At 48.1% G+C, this 13,778-nt stretch overlaps 1 protein-coding gene across 1 annotated transcript in view; it reads right to left on the minus strand.

Annotated features, from left to right (window-relative positions):
• Positions 1 to 13,778, minus strand: part of NBAS (NBAS subunit of NRZ tethering complex) — a 239,213-nt gene that overhangs the window by 106,305 nt on the left and 119,130 nt on the right. The window contains exons 31-35 of the mRNA XM_028515331.2: positions 12,045 to 12,157; positions 8,399 to 8,512; positions 5,559 to 5,672; positions 3,043 to 3,200; positions 2,009 to 2,098 (exon numbers count right to left, since the gene is read on the minus strand). Coding sequence (XP_028371132.1) covers positions 2,009 to 2,098; positions 3,043 to 3,200; positions 5,559 to 5,672; positions 8,399 to 8,512; positions 12,045 to 12,157 — 589 coding nt within the window. The remainder of the gene's footprint in view (positions 1 to 2,008; positions 2,099 to 3,042; positions 3,201 to 5,558; positions 5,673 to 8,398; positions 8,513 to 12,044; positions 12,158 to 13,778) is intronic.

A 13,778-nucleotide genomic window follows, 5' to 3' on the forward strand; every position in this document is an offset into this window, starting at 1 on the left:
CCCTTGTAGGCCACCCCGGTCCTAATGCAAATGCTACTTACTGCACAGCGATTACATGTTTACTTTGCTCATGTACAAATAACAATCATTACTTTCACAACTTAGCAACGGAAGTCTTGAACACTGAGCAGACTGCCCATGCATGAGCTCTCATGTCTGAGTGGTAGTTGAATGTGGTTGCTGTAACTGTTAATGGGTGACAAGGGCATCTCACAGCCGTGCACTAGACTTTAATCTCGTAGTAGCAGCTGTGATATTCTGAAGTGCGCTCACTCCATGGGTCAAGGCCACGATGAGCGCGCCGAGGTCGGGGTTGGCACTTCAGGTGATGGAGATCTGCTGCCACTTGCCGAAAGAGCACGAAGGAAGACAGGAGAGCTCCGAAGGGAGGAGCTACAGAAGGGAGGCGAGACCATCATTTTGAAAGGATCCCTCTTCCCTGCTAAGCAGAACACGTAGTGGACTGGGGGGTCTCCTTCATTTATAAAGAGATTCTAATGCAGCCACACGTGCCCCCTCGTGGCGACCCAGCGTGTCCTACTGCCAAGAAGCCACCTAGCAATCAGGCCAACACTTCTGATTCACTGCAGGCACAGGAAACAGGAAACCCAGGAGTCACCAGGCTTTTGAGGGGTTTCACAAAGCAGGGCGGAGTTGGGGGTTCAGAGCCAGCTCTGGAGCTGAGCTCAGCTGGCGCTCTGGGCAGGTGTGTGCTCACCAGAGAAAGGGCGCACCCCTCACAGCGAGCGGCCAAAGCTCAGGCGCCACACCACATGCGGATGGGTTAAATGGGGGCGCCTTTTATTCTCAGGCTAAAACCTACTCTCTAATTCAGTTTTACCACAGGGTAACCGTATGCAGTGGGCGTTCCCCACGGAGCCTCATCGAACACTCCCTAGGCCTTCACGACGGGACCAGCAGCCTCGGGGAGAACACGGGGACAAAGGCCCTGCCCCCAGCTATGGCACCACACTCTCCGCACCCCCCCACACTGGCCCAGCGATGACATGAGCGCGCCTGGGGACACAGAGCAGAGGGCACCGTTAGAGGACTCACGGAAAACGTTACCAAGGAAACGATACTGTGGATGGGGGGACCAGAGCACAAGGTAAGGAGGACAGTGCAGGCTGGGAGAAAACTCCGACATCAAAGATGGGAAGGAGTCTCCTCAGAGAATGGTGGTGAGTTCAGCGCGACCAGAACCCAGCACATGTCCGCAAGGCAAGAAAGGAGATGAGGCTGAAAGGCAGACAAAATGCAGGATGTGGCTGGACAAGTAGGGAAGCGTCAGAGGCTCAAAAGATGTAAGACTTGGCTCTGGCTGGTGTGGCTCAGTGGACTGAGCACTGGCCTGCGAACTAAGGGGTCACCAGTTCTATTCCCGGTCAGGGCACATGCCTGGGCTGTGGGCCAGGTCCCCCGTTGGGGACACACAAGGGGCAACCACACATTGATGTTTCTCTTCCTTTCTTTCTCCCTCCCTTCCCCTCTGTCTAAAAATAAATTTAAAAATCTTTAAAAAAAAGATATAAGACTTAGAAGAAAGAAGACCTCATTAAAAGGGGGTCTAATAGACTTGAAAGATGGAAAAACTTGTCAGCTCCTAAACACAGAACACACGCCGCAGGTAACATCACTTCCAGGGCTAAGCAGGCGGCGGCCGGAAGACAGGCGTGCTCGTGAGCACTAGAGACGGGTAAGTGGCGGTGCAGCACCCTTCTGAGAAGCCGGCGCTGAGAACTAATGCCAGCCAACATTAGATGGGTAAACTGTCACGTGTGAACGCTGCAATTAATTTCTGTACAGCAGCGACAACAGGTAACTACACTGTGCGTTTCACACCCAAAGAAAGTTTGAAAGAAAAGCAGTCTCCACGGACATAAAGAAAAGGAAACACACACACACACACACACACACACACACACCATCTCCTGTATCAGGTCGGGCGAACCCACCTCGCTCCCTGCACAGCCCCCTTCCGCACCCTGCCCTCCCCGCCGCCGCTCACCTCCGGTGCCGCTTTACCAAGTGCGGGCGGCCCACCGGCGCTCTCCCCCGGCTCCCGGTGGATCTGGAAATTCACCCTTCGATAAAGAATCTGAAAAAGGAACGTGACACATTACAAAGCAACTCTGTTTTTAAACCCGCCTCTCTCCACAACGCAGGCTGGAAATGCAGCGCGACTCCTCGGAGGGAACAGCGACTGCTCCCTGGTGAAGAGTTCGGGGAGCCAGCCCTGAGGCTCCGGAGAGAGCATCACCAGGAGGTGACGGCCCAGGAGGGGGCCAGCTGTGCGCAACCCGACACACGGGGCCCCGAGGGAGCAGACTCCAGCGCCGTCCCCTGCGCCTCACAGTGTTTCCCAGCAAGAGCAGTGTTCTCCCCTCCACAGGCCTAGCCTGTGGATTTTAGGGAGTTTAGCGCCTCCCCAGCCAGGGCCCACGCCCCTGCCATTTCCAGAGGCCTCCCAGGCACAGGCGGCAAACACGAGGCCCACGGGCCGAACCCGGCCCTCCACCCTGTTTTATCCGGCCCAGCACCTTGTTTCTTGCCAAGCTCCTTGCCCCTAGTTAAGGAGTAGTTACATGTATACAGTCCTAACATTACATTCGGCCCTTTGAGGGCAGGCGTGAGGCTGATGTGCCCGCCCCCACCCCGGTGACAATGAGTCTGACACCCCTGCAGTGTGAGGGACCGTGCTACGCTGCTTGGAATTTGCTCTGAATGTATTTTATGTGACCATTTATCATATGTTTTATACTTGACAAGACTAAATTTTCCTATTACATTCAATAATTTATTTCCTAGTATTCTATTTTTCACATATCTGCTTTGTATTCTTTCTTCCTTACTATAATAAAGCAAAAACACACTATTTTATATCCTGGGATCTTCAAATTCCTTTTCACATGAGCAACAAGATATTTTTCTCCCATAAATTAAATCCTCTTATTATTTTGTACAATGACCACAAACCTCGGATCCACACACCCACCAAAGTGCACCCCATCAGCTCAGCTTCGCGTTACCGGGTGCGCTCACCTCCGTCTGCAGGGAGCTGCTGGCTGCCAAGAGGGGCTCGATGTTGCCGGGAGGGCAATGCGTCAGGGCAAAAGCCATGAGCTCTTGCCGAGTGGCCAGGTCCTGGTACCCTTCTGATTGTCCCAGCTGGCTACAAACATCCCAACTTTTAGAATAACCTGCAAAATTTACAAAAAAACAAAACAAAAACTGAACAACCTCCCATTTAACATGAGAATTTCAACACCTTTCTGCTCCGGTTTTATGTGCCAAAGCAAAATCACAGTCAATAGCGAGGCCTCGTGTTATATAACCAGAAGCACATAAGGATCTGCGGTAGAAAAGAAGTATTACACTGGTTTATTGTTCACACAACTGTGCCTGATAAACTCTGCTACAGTTTAGACTACCTGACGATGACGACAAAGAATCCACTGAGCTTCGACACTGAATAAAACGCTGGACGTCTGAACTGAGGAAACTTAAGGCTTTGGCCCAAACCTGCAACACACACTTGTGTGAGCTGCAGGAAGTTCCAAGAATCACACTTCCTTTTCTGCTACAGAGAGACAGTAATAATAACAACAATGCCTTAATGGTTGGTTTGTTGAAAGGACTGAGTAACATTGGTATTTAAAAGACCTTGCAAACTGCAAAGTGCTAGAAAAAGGTAAATTATTCTACACACAATACAGAACCGTTCACTTTACAGAAGATGACGGGGACCCAAGGGCCGCACCAAGGATGCAGGCTGCCTGACTCCTGGTGGAAACCCCTCCCTCCCAACTTCACACTGGGAATCCTTAAGGCATGCGGTGGAACCTGGTCCTCACACGGGATGGGTTCAGGGGGGCTGTTGGGGAAGCCGTTTGCTCGGAACCCGAATCTCCTGCCGGTCACCTGAGGCATCAGCACGGAACGAGTGTCTGTCGGGAACTGACACTGTTCTCCGGCTGACAACCAAGACATTTTTTTTTCCGTGAAAATGGTCAAGAATCAAAATATCTGAGATGGCAGACAACTGAGAACTGAGATTTGACTGTACTTTTTATTCTTACTCTAAGGAGTTCCAGTTTGAAAGTAGGGTGTTTTTTTTTCCCCCCTAAGTACAAAGGCCTCCGTCTAAAATAATTTCTGTAAATATATAAAGTAAAAATGAATCCAGGTACCACCACTGACAGGAATAAAATTATTACACAGCTCTCTAAATAATTTTAGAGTAATACGTTTTTCCAGAAGACCGTAATTATTTTCAACTTCATGTTGCAAAATCACTTGACGAATGTTACAGAACACAGCTCTTTTACGAAAACAACTTTCCAACGCTGAGTTTGTAGACCAGTGGGTGTTTTCCCCGAGTTTCGGACACTGTCATAGCCGCACTGACGAGACTGTGTCCTTGACTGCCCCGGACTCCGGCCCCTCTGAGCCCCGTTCGCCCAGTCCCTGCCGAGCCCGCAGAGGCAGCTTAGAGGGAATCTCCCACTCTTCGAACTGAACACCTGTGACATCCGACCAACTTCCTCAGCCCTTGCCCTTGACCTCTGACCCCCTGGCCTGCCCGCAGCAACATCCCATGGCCTCAGTTGAGCAAGGAGGCCACAGCAGCTATGACGTGCCTTCACCATGCTCCGTCACCCACCGACCCTACGCTCCGCTCCTCGGCCACAAGCCCCCAGGTGTCTTTTCTGTATTCGGGGTTCAGCTCGACCTCTCCCCCTGCTGCAACCCTCTTAACACCTACTGGGAAAGTGCTGAATAAAGCCGTTCTTACCATTTTTAACAAGTGCCAGAACAATATATTCTGTACCAGTATACACACAGAACGTGCACACCTCCACGAACCCCCACGAAGTGGGGCAGCGTGCTGGGAACTGCTCCCTGCGGAGGCGCAGGCGGCGGGCAAAAATGTGTGCTGGGCTGCTGTGCGCTGGGCAATGGCCACAGCGGGTAGACTATTTAGTCCCGAGCCCAGGACGAGGTGGTGTCACTTCCTCCCACCGGGGAATGTGTTATGTTTTTTAGTAGAGAAATTATTCTACAATAAAACCTGCTCATCCTCCAGAGAGCTAAATCAGAATTTCAATAGAGACAATTTTAGGGCTACAAACTACTTCCACATTTCTCAATTTTCGTTGAAAGAGCACTATGCCATCTTCCAAAAAAAATGGAAGTGTTGCCTATACAGTCACAAATTGTAGCTACTTCAAAAATTTAGACTTTCTTTTAAATAACAAAGACATAACAAGGCATTCGATATTTTACATAAAATTGATCTTAAACTTAGGAGACAGTTTTAATAGGAAGTGGAAAGCAACCAGAATCTCAGGTAAAATACAAGCCCTGAATCCATTAGTACGTAAGTGTGTGAGCACATGGCGTGCACACTCACCAGTGCTCACAAAACGTCTTTCCAGTCTCGTGAACACAACGTGGCCGGCTTACCGACCAGGCCAGCTGACCCCAGAACAGGCCCTTCCCACTCCGCATCACGGGAAGGGGACACGAACAAGCTGCTAAGTGGGTGTCTACTTCACCTGCGGCCATCAGCTCCCGACAGTGCACACTGGCTGCTTTGTAGTCATGGAAACGGAGCGCCTGCTCAACCAGAAGCATCAGAACCTGTCCGCGCCTTTCATCGGGGTCTTCACCTGTAAATAAACACATACGAATGACTTCATGATTTTCGACAGCATCGATTCATGAAAGAGCTCACTCGCATCATCTTTCAAATTAATTAAAAAATAAAAAGTGAAGATGAGCCTGATTTCTAAAAAGTGCAGGACAAAAGGTCACAGCAACTTTTACCTTCTGGTCTGCTTACCAATCACAGAATCAGATCTCGGGCTCCTAGCAATCAGGGGTTAGTGGCACTCCCAGACCACCCACTCCAACCTCAGCAGGTAAAGCCGAAGTTTTCCTCCCAGCAAGGACTCTGGACTTCTTTGCTAAAAAGATTTCATATTTGTATTCTGCCCTTTGAAGTTTCCATTTCTAGTCACCATTTAAAATGACAACTATAAGGAGGGAAAAATTTAAATACAAAGTAAAATAGACATAATCTGTAATTCTACCAATAATACTAGTCTTTTATTTATCACAGTGAACATCCGGACTCTAAAAAATATGCCAGATTCAGCTTATGTTCTCAGAACCTCCTTAAGTCGCTTTCCCAAGGATGCTCTTAGAAGTCAGCTTGCACGTCACTCCCTTCTTTGACATCCCCACACTTTCTTCACATAAAACACGTGGTTCAGGCGTGCCCCTCACACGTCCCTTCACTTCTCCTTCACTGACCGCCAAGGCCTGGCCATTATCTGTGTAACAATCTGCCCTTCTGACAGGACTCCAGCTCCCGGGGGACGGGGGCTGCTCCCTTGCTGGAGTCCCCGTGCCCAGCACCAGGTCGTGTGCGTAACAGAGGCTCAGGCAAACGTCCCCAGTGAAATGGGCACAGAGTCAACTCGGAATGTGGTCTTCAGTGTCAAGACACATAGTTCAAAAGTTACAATGAAGACAATGTGCATGGCCTGATGAAAACAGGATAGGATAGGTAAAGTAAAATAAAATGTCCCCACGAATCTTCCCTCTGTGCTTCAAAGGTTTAAATAAAATCTAAGCTAAGTACTGGCCCAAGAGGGTCTAAAAAATGCCTTTTCAAAAGAGCATTAAGACTCATCGTGCCACGCGAGCACACTCGGGCTGCGGAACACACATTAATGGGAACGGGACAGGCCGCCCCGTGACACGCCACTGTGGTACTCGGACCGTTCTACACTGAAGACAACCAAGACCCACTGACTCAGAAGTGCTTTTCTCTCCCCCTCTCCCACCTGAAGGAATTTAGAGAGGGGGCCTGCACCAGGAAGAGGGTAATGATCAGAGGTGACTTTTCCACTAGAAGGACCACGTGCAGGGCCGACAAACATTTGTGGACCAAACGTCTGCTCTTCCCCTCGTCCTGTGAACTGTCCACCTCCCCCCACTGAGGCCCGGGCCCTGCCCGCTTCCCCTTCGCTCGGGATGGTCAGCGCCACCGCCTGGCTGCCGTGGCATCTCATGTCTTTACGGGTCCCGTAGGTGAGAGATTAAGTTTGTGTTCCTCCTGTTACCTTTTTTATGTCAAATTGATTATTAGACACGCCAAACAATCTAGAAGAAGGGAAAACTTTTCCGCCCCTACAGTAACACATAATATGGGGAACGGAAGAGTCTGTATCAGTTTATCAATAATAAATGGACATATGCACTTAACAAAAAACCCATTTCCTAGATAATACTCCTGAAATGTTTACATTTATTCAAAACATCTAAATCAAAAATGAAAGGGCCAGGTATGATTTTTTCCCAGGGGTCCACATGGCTAGACCATAAAATACTAATCCAGGTGTTACGATGGTATTTTACAGATGTAATTATTAGAGCCCCTAGCACATTAGCTGCCTTTAAATGAGGGTCCACTGATTACCAGCATCCAATGTCTTAAAAGATGGAACGGTATGGTGAGAGCAGAGGATTCAAAGTAAGGAACAAATTGTTTAACTTCTCTCTTCCTATTTCCTCGTGTTCAAAACGGGCTCCCTGTCTCTGCTGTCAGGGGCACGGTGGCAAGGAACTGGGGTTAAGTGTACAAGTGCCCCATGAGAACTACTGTGGTTTTCGTGTAAACCTTTATGGGAAGATGGGTCAGGCATCTTGGAGTCCCAAGTACAATATTTATCTGCTCCTAATTCTAGAATGCTCCATCTGAGCAGGTGGGTACGAGGAAAGGCACAGCCGAAACAGGCTGAATGATGTCTAGAGGAAGGTTACGGGGAGAGGAAAACACGACTCTTGGGGGAACAGCCAGGAGTGGGGTGAGACGGGACGTCTCTCCCAGAAAACGACTCGATGTCTGGTCTGAGGACGAGAGCACCGGCGACAACAGGACGAGGCTGTGAGCAGACGAAACATGATTCACGCTACGTCCACAGAGTCTCTGACCCTCTCCCCTCTCTGCTGAAGACGGGGCTCAAAGCCCCCCCCCCCCTGCGTGGAGGCCGGTTAGTGACCCACTTCCTGCAGACAGAAGGAGGTGGAAAGGGCGGGGTGGGACTTCCCACACAAGGCCATGAAAGGCACCTGCGGGTCCCTCCTTGCTCCCTGCTGAACCCACTGCTCTAGCAGAAACCAGCTGTCACGCCAAAAGGGCACTCCAGAAGTACTCTGGAGAGGTCCATGTGACATTTCTGTAATATGCCAATCTTGCTAGAAAGGACAAATCTTTACCGGAAGAGCCATGCTGCCACCCGTAAGTCCGCATTCTGATGCTCTCGCCTAGGACGACGAGGAGGACCACCCAGAAGCCTCACCCTGCGGCTCAGCGTTCCACACTTACCGGCCACCCTCAGCAGCTCAGCAAGGCCCAGCAGCTTGGCGGCTTGCTTGTAGCACGTGGGGGCCTGGCGAACGCACTCCTTGATGAGGCCCACCCGGTCGGAGCACAGCCGCACTGCAAAGAGAGACGGTCTGAATAAAGACTGGTGGCTGGGGGCACTGCCAGCGGGTGTCATCACGACCTTCCTAACATGAGGCAACCAGACCCGGTGGAAACCGGGGCAGCCTCCGGTTCTAATGTTAACATTATCGTGGCTTCTGAATAAATAAGGCACAACGTGAGTCTCTGCTGTCACCACGCTTCTGCAACAGCGAATGAACGGGCTTTCTGCAGGTGGCGAAAAGTGTCACATTCTCAAGTGCCATGTCAGGCCTTCGGGAAAATTTTTAAAAAGATAGTATCTATCTTTAAAAGCTCACATACTTCCTGTTACACCTGTCCCCACCTCACCTCACCTGACCCAAGTCGACCTACGTTCCACACCTCCGTTTCCCATCTCCACGAACATCACGATGCCCAGAGCGGGCGGCAGGAGCCCTGAGAGCGCTCACTGCTCCGATGTGTGAACCCCTCTCCCAAAACAGACCCAGGGCTCTCACTTACGCCAGCTGCGAGAAAATCGCACGTGCTCATCACAGCAAGTCATGCCGGGAGGTCGCTAGGAACACTTGGAATGAGGGAAGAAAGGAGCTGCTAGCTAAAGAGCACCATGGGCCGCTAGGAAGGGTGAGGTCTGTGCAGGCTGCAATCCTTAGGAGGCAGGCACGGCCGGGGAGGCTCAGCCCTGGTAAACGCGACAGTAACCACCCCCATGAAGGAAAGGGCACTAGATGGATAGGACGTGGTCCCAGGCACTGTTGCAGGTGCTCTATTATACTAACCTACAAGGCAGAACAGGTGCTGTTATCCTCAAGGGAAGAAACTAAGGTACAGAGAGGTTAAGTACTTTGGCCAAGGTCACTGAAAAATGATGGGACCCCAATTCAACACCGCCCCTTCAATGTCTTCTGCCCTTTCAACCCTTTATCCATAACTGCATCTCATACATCCACGTCCTCCCACAGCTTCCCCTAGGGAGGCAGGAGGGGGCCCAGGGGTTGGCAAGATAAAGGAGAGAGGGGGTGGCTTTTATTTGGAAAGGGCTCTTCTTACTGGTAAGTCTTTATTATGATTGGATTTCAAACCTACAAAAGACGTTTCAAGAATAGTATAAAGAGTCGCCTTACACTTTCTGCCAAGATTAACTACCCGAGAATCCGTAATTCGCTCCACCCACACGTGTGCACACCCCCGCACATACACACGCACAAATATGAAGTATATGTATGCATCTATTTTTTCTGAACCATCTGAGAATAAGCTGCAAATACCAGGCCCTCTTCTTCCAAAGTACTTCATGTACACTGGGCACTTCCGCACGGCTACCCGTGCCCCCGCTGGCACAGCGACCCTACTGTGGACTTCTCTCCAAAACACGAGGCAGATCAGACTCGCGTTACTCCACAAGCACGGGACCCAAGGTCTGTGCTCCGGACCTGGTGACGAGGGCCGGAGCCTGCGAGTGCCGGGCAAGTGCCGAGTGCCGAGACCCTCTCTTCTCGTCAAAATGCAACGAGCACAGGGTTTGACAAGTTCCGAGGCCGGCGAGTACCGAGGTATGACTGTAATTACAACTTAGCTAGTACCACTGGTCTTCTCCTGGTGAGGGACGGTAACTCCTGAAGGGAAGGCAAAGAAGGCTTTAAAACAAAGCCAAGTGACAAAACAAACTGTTGTCCACTGACGACAATAAAATATCCGGACCATAAATCTGAAATATCAAGTTACTCTGTCCTGTATCACTGATTGATACAAAAACAGCTGAAGCTTAAAGCATATCTGTGGCATAAACACAACAGTATAGGAAGGAAATATCCCATTTCCTCATCCAGAAGATTTTCTGACAGTCATTCTAATAGAAACTCCACATCAGACCATGAGGCTGAAAAGCTGTCAAGACAGCAAAGCAAATGTCCTTCTTAAGATGCTCCCTACGTCAGGGAATTCTCAACAGCTGCGGCAGGACTGTAAGTTTGGTTGCAGACAGGCACACCCACCAGCTGCTGAGCAAACGCTGCCAGCAAAAATTCTGCCCATAGTTAGAGTACCACGGAAAATCAGAGCTACTTTAATATTTCAAAATTCAGTGCATCTGCAAGAAAATTTTTTTGTGGTACATCCATTTGGTTGGATGATATAACTAGCTAAAATATAGACACTCTCTCACACACACAGTCAAAGCTATAATCATTTGGACTAATGAGATAAGAAGGGCAAAAGTTCTGCCGTCCTCTAGACTCTCCAGCATCTGAAAACTTCAATTACAAATATAAATGCTACTGGGAAGGTCGTTAATAATTAAAAGACATTTGAGAATCAACTGAAAATGCTTTTCTAATAACTCTGACAAATCTTCACAATTTTAAGAAGCTCTCAGCTCAAAAATTATATGAATGGCCTAACTAAATAGAATTTCCTAGTGATTTAACAATCACCTTGAATAAGCTTGTTGAAGATGCTTCGGGATATTCACAATCATGAACAAAGTATTTCCAAACAATGAAACCCAAGGTAGTAGTAACACCACCTTTTCAGATCTAATGAATCTGTCTGACAAGCAGAACTTTAATTTCCAGCAGATCTGCAATGGGGAGCCACATGGAAACACTCCTTCCCTACAGCATCTGCTGAGATCCGTCTGACGCCAACACTACTGAGGACAGACACCGAGAAACCTGAAACAAACACCTTTGTCCACAGGTACTGGGAATTTAAAAAAAAAAAAAAAAGAGGAAAGACAATTTTGGTGAAAATTTACCAAAGCACAGAGAGATGGAAGGAATTCAGCTATCCCTTCCTGCCCCCAATTCCAAGCATTTCCACAGTCAAGGACAAGGACGGGAGGTCACACTGCAGCCAAGCACACATGCTGCTACTAACCAAGCCGCCCTCTTCCCCAGGGCACTGAGTCCGGGGTCTCAGCAACAGAAGCCACCCTCCCACTTGCCAGCCAAGGGCGGGGGCACTGGGACAGGCACAAAGCAGACAATGACAAGTCACTGGGGTATGACTCGTACTTACCTGACATTTGCATTTAGGTAAAAGATCTTGAGCAATGTTAAGATATTGCTAAAAAATAAATTCCGAACAGGAACTTCCTGCCATTCCCTCTTTTAAAATAACGGTGTCAACTTAATTAAAAATACTCTGCAGTAATCATTAAAAAAAAACTATTTCCATTTATAGTTATATCTAGACCTATGCAACTGAAACAAATTGTATCTAAAACTGATGTAAATCTGAAGTGCTCATCCATAATCCCCAATTTCTATTTTTGTTTTTATCCCAGGGGCTCCCTGCTGGTACTAACGTTATTTCTTTCAGTGTCACACCTGTGAATTTCAAGAATAAAATTGTGATAAAACGTTGGTTCTCTCTTTTGGGGGGAGGGGTGGTTTCCACTTAAATTTCATGTGAAAAATTGGACGGGATCTATGGCTCATGGATGAAATAACCAAAGGGACTCTTTACTTTAAAAAACTAAAGAGGAACGCTGGGAAACTGATAAAACATATGGGAACAGTGTAACCCTAAGCAGATGACTCACCTTGCAAAGGCAGGATCTTGACCCCAAACTCCTCGAGGTATCCCAGGGCCTGGATGAGATCCAGCTCCTCCTGAATGGCAGGGGGTCTGTCTGTTATCAGCTGTAAGCAGCACCTGAGAGAAAGGAGATCCGGGTCTTAAAGCCGTGACACATGCTTGGGAACAGGAGATCTGACACATTCATCAAACCCACTGCTTTCCAAGTATTCTGCAGATGCTTCCTGCCTTCTCTCTCAATCCTCAGGACGGGCCTGTGAGACAGGCAAATGCCATCATCTGCTTCTTAAGGAAGCAGAACTGAAGCCCTGAGACGTGGTGACGTGGACTGAGCAGGGTTACGCTGACAGTGACGGTACCCGTGGCAGGAAGCGAGGTATCAGGAGGGATAGAAACACAGGCGGGAGGCGGATGGCTTCCAGCCATTATTGCAAAAACAGAAATGTCTTGATTTAGTCGTTTTGTCTCCCCCGAACCTGAAAAAAGAATACCCTAGCGAACTGCAGGAGACATGTTCCTCATCGAAAAGGAAGAAGCGGTTGGTAATTCAGCGCTGAGATAAATACAGGAGAACGTGATTTGCCAACCTAAGTGCAATCCATAAGTATTTTAATTAACGAATAAGGTTACTTTCTAAAAGGTGCATGTAGAACAACACTGGAACACGAGACTAGACCACAAAGAGCTAATCAATGCTGAAGTCACGTGTCATCCGATAGAGACCCACAGGCCACAGTATGCACCCTATACGACTGAGTGACAGACACAGGCGTCCCCTGCTCCTGTAAAATAACAGGACTGAGACCAGACTGGGACTAGCACACACTGCTGATGCATCCACAGCTCTGTGGCACCTACCAACATTCCAGCCGCACTTTCCTTTGAACCCAGGAGACCCAGGCTGAGAAATGCATGCAGCTACGCTCGTGCATGCTCAAGCATCATGATGAATGTTCGCTACCACGACGCTTTTAAAGTAAAAGGAAATACACTAAATCAGGAACTAATCAATCAATTCTATAAAAGTCAAGCAATGGAGTACTGGACAACTATCAACAAAGACAAAACAAACCAATACGTACTCGTATGGAAAAATGTTCAATATAGGTAGTAAATAAAAAAAAATACACAAAGGTACGTAGAAGTAGTCAACACTTATTTGTGATTGAAGAAAGAAGAGGACAACATTTCATATTCTGGAAGGCTACACAGGAAAATGATTTGAAAAATAGTTGAGGATAAAGTCAGGGAAACAAGAGTGAAGAGAGAGACACTGTCACTCATATATATATATATATATTTCTGTATTGTTTGACTATTTTGTCTTGTAATGCAGTGCTTCCTCACTAAGAAATATGAGTTAATACACAAGAATGTATGGACTATTTTCTATATGTAATGCAACCATGAACATTTAAATACATCCAGGCTCACAGGTCTCAATCAGTTTGGTGCCCCCTTATATTAATATGGTGTCTTTTTAAAATTAAGGCGTGTCCTTGTGGCAAAAGAAGGGGTGGAATGAAGGGGAAATGATGTTGGTCAAGTTCCTCCCAGTTGCCAAGAGAATTCTATTTGGTATTTTCATCACCTGAAATGCAATCCCTTGGGACAGAATCAAGAATTTACTATTCAAACAACTTTGTCAAATTCAAAAACATGGTTTGAGAAGACACGGTTCTCTCAGTGGTAAGGTATCACTGAAAAAAGTTACCTTTAAGTTTTGCTAGAGTTGAAA

Source organism: Phyllostomus discolor, chromosome 6 (assembly GCF_004126475.2).
Source record: "Phyllostomus discolor isolate MPI-MPIP mPhyDis1 chromosome 6, mPhyDis1.pri.v3, whole genome shotgun sequence".
NCBI classification, from domain to species: domain Eukaryota; kingdom Metazoa; phylum Chordata; class Mammalia; order Chiroptera; family Phyllostomidae; genus Phyllostomus; species Phyllostomus discolor.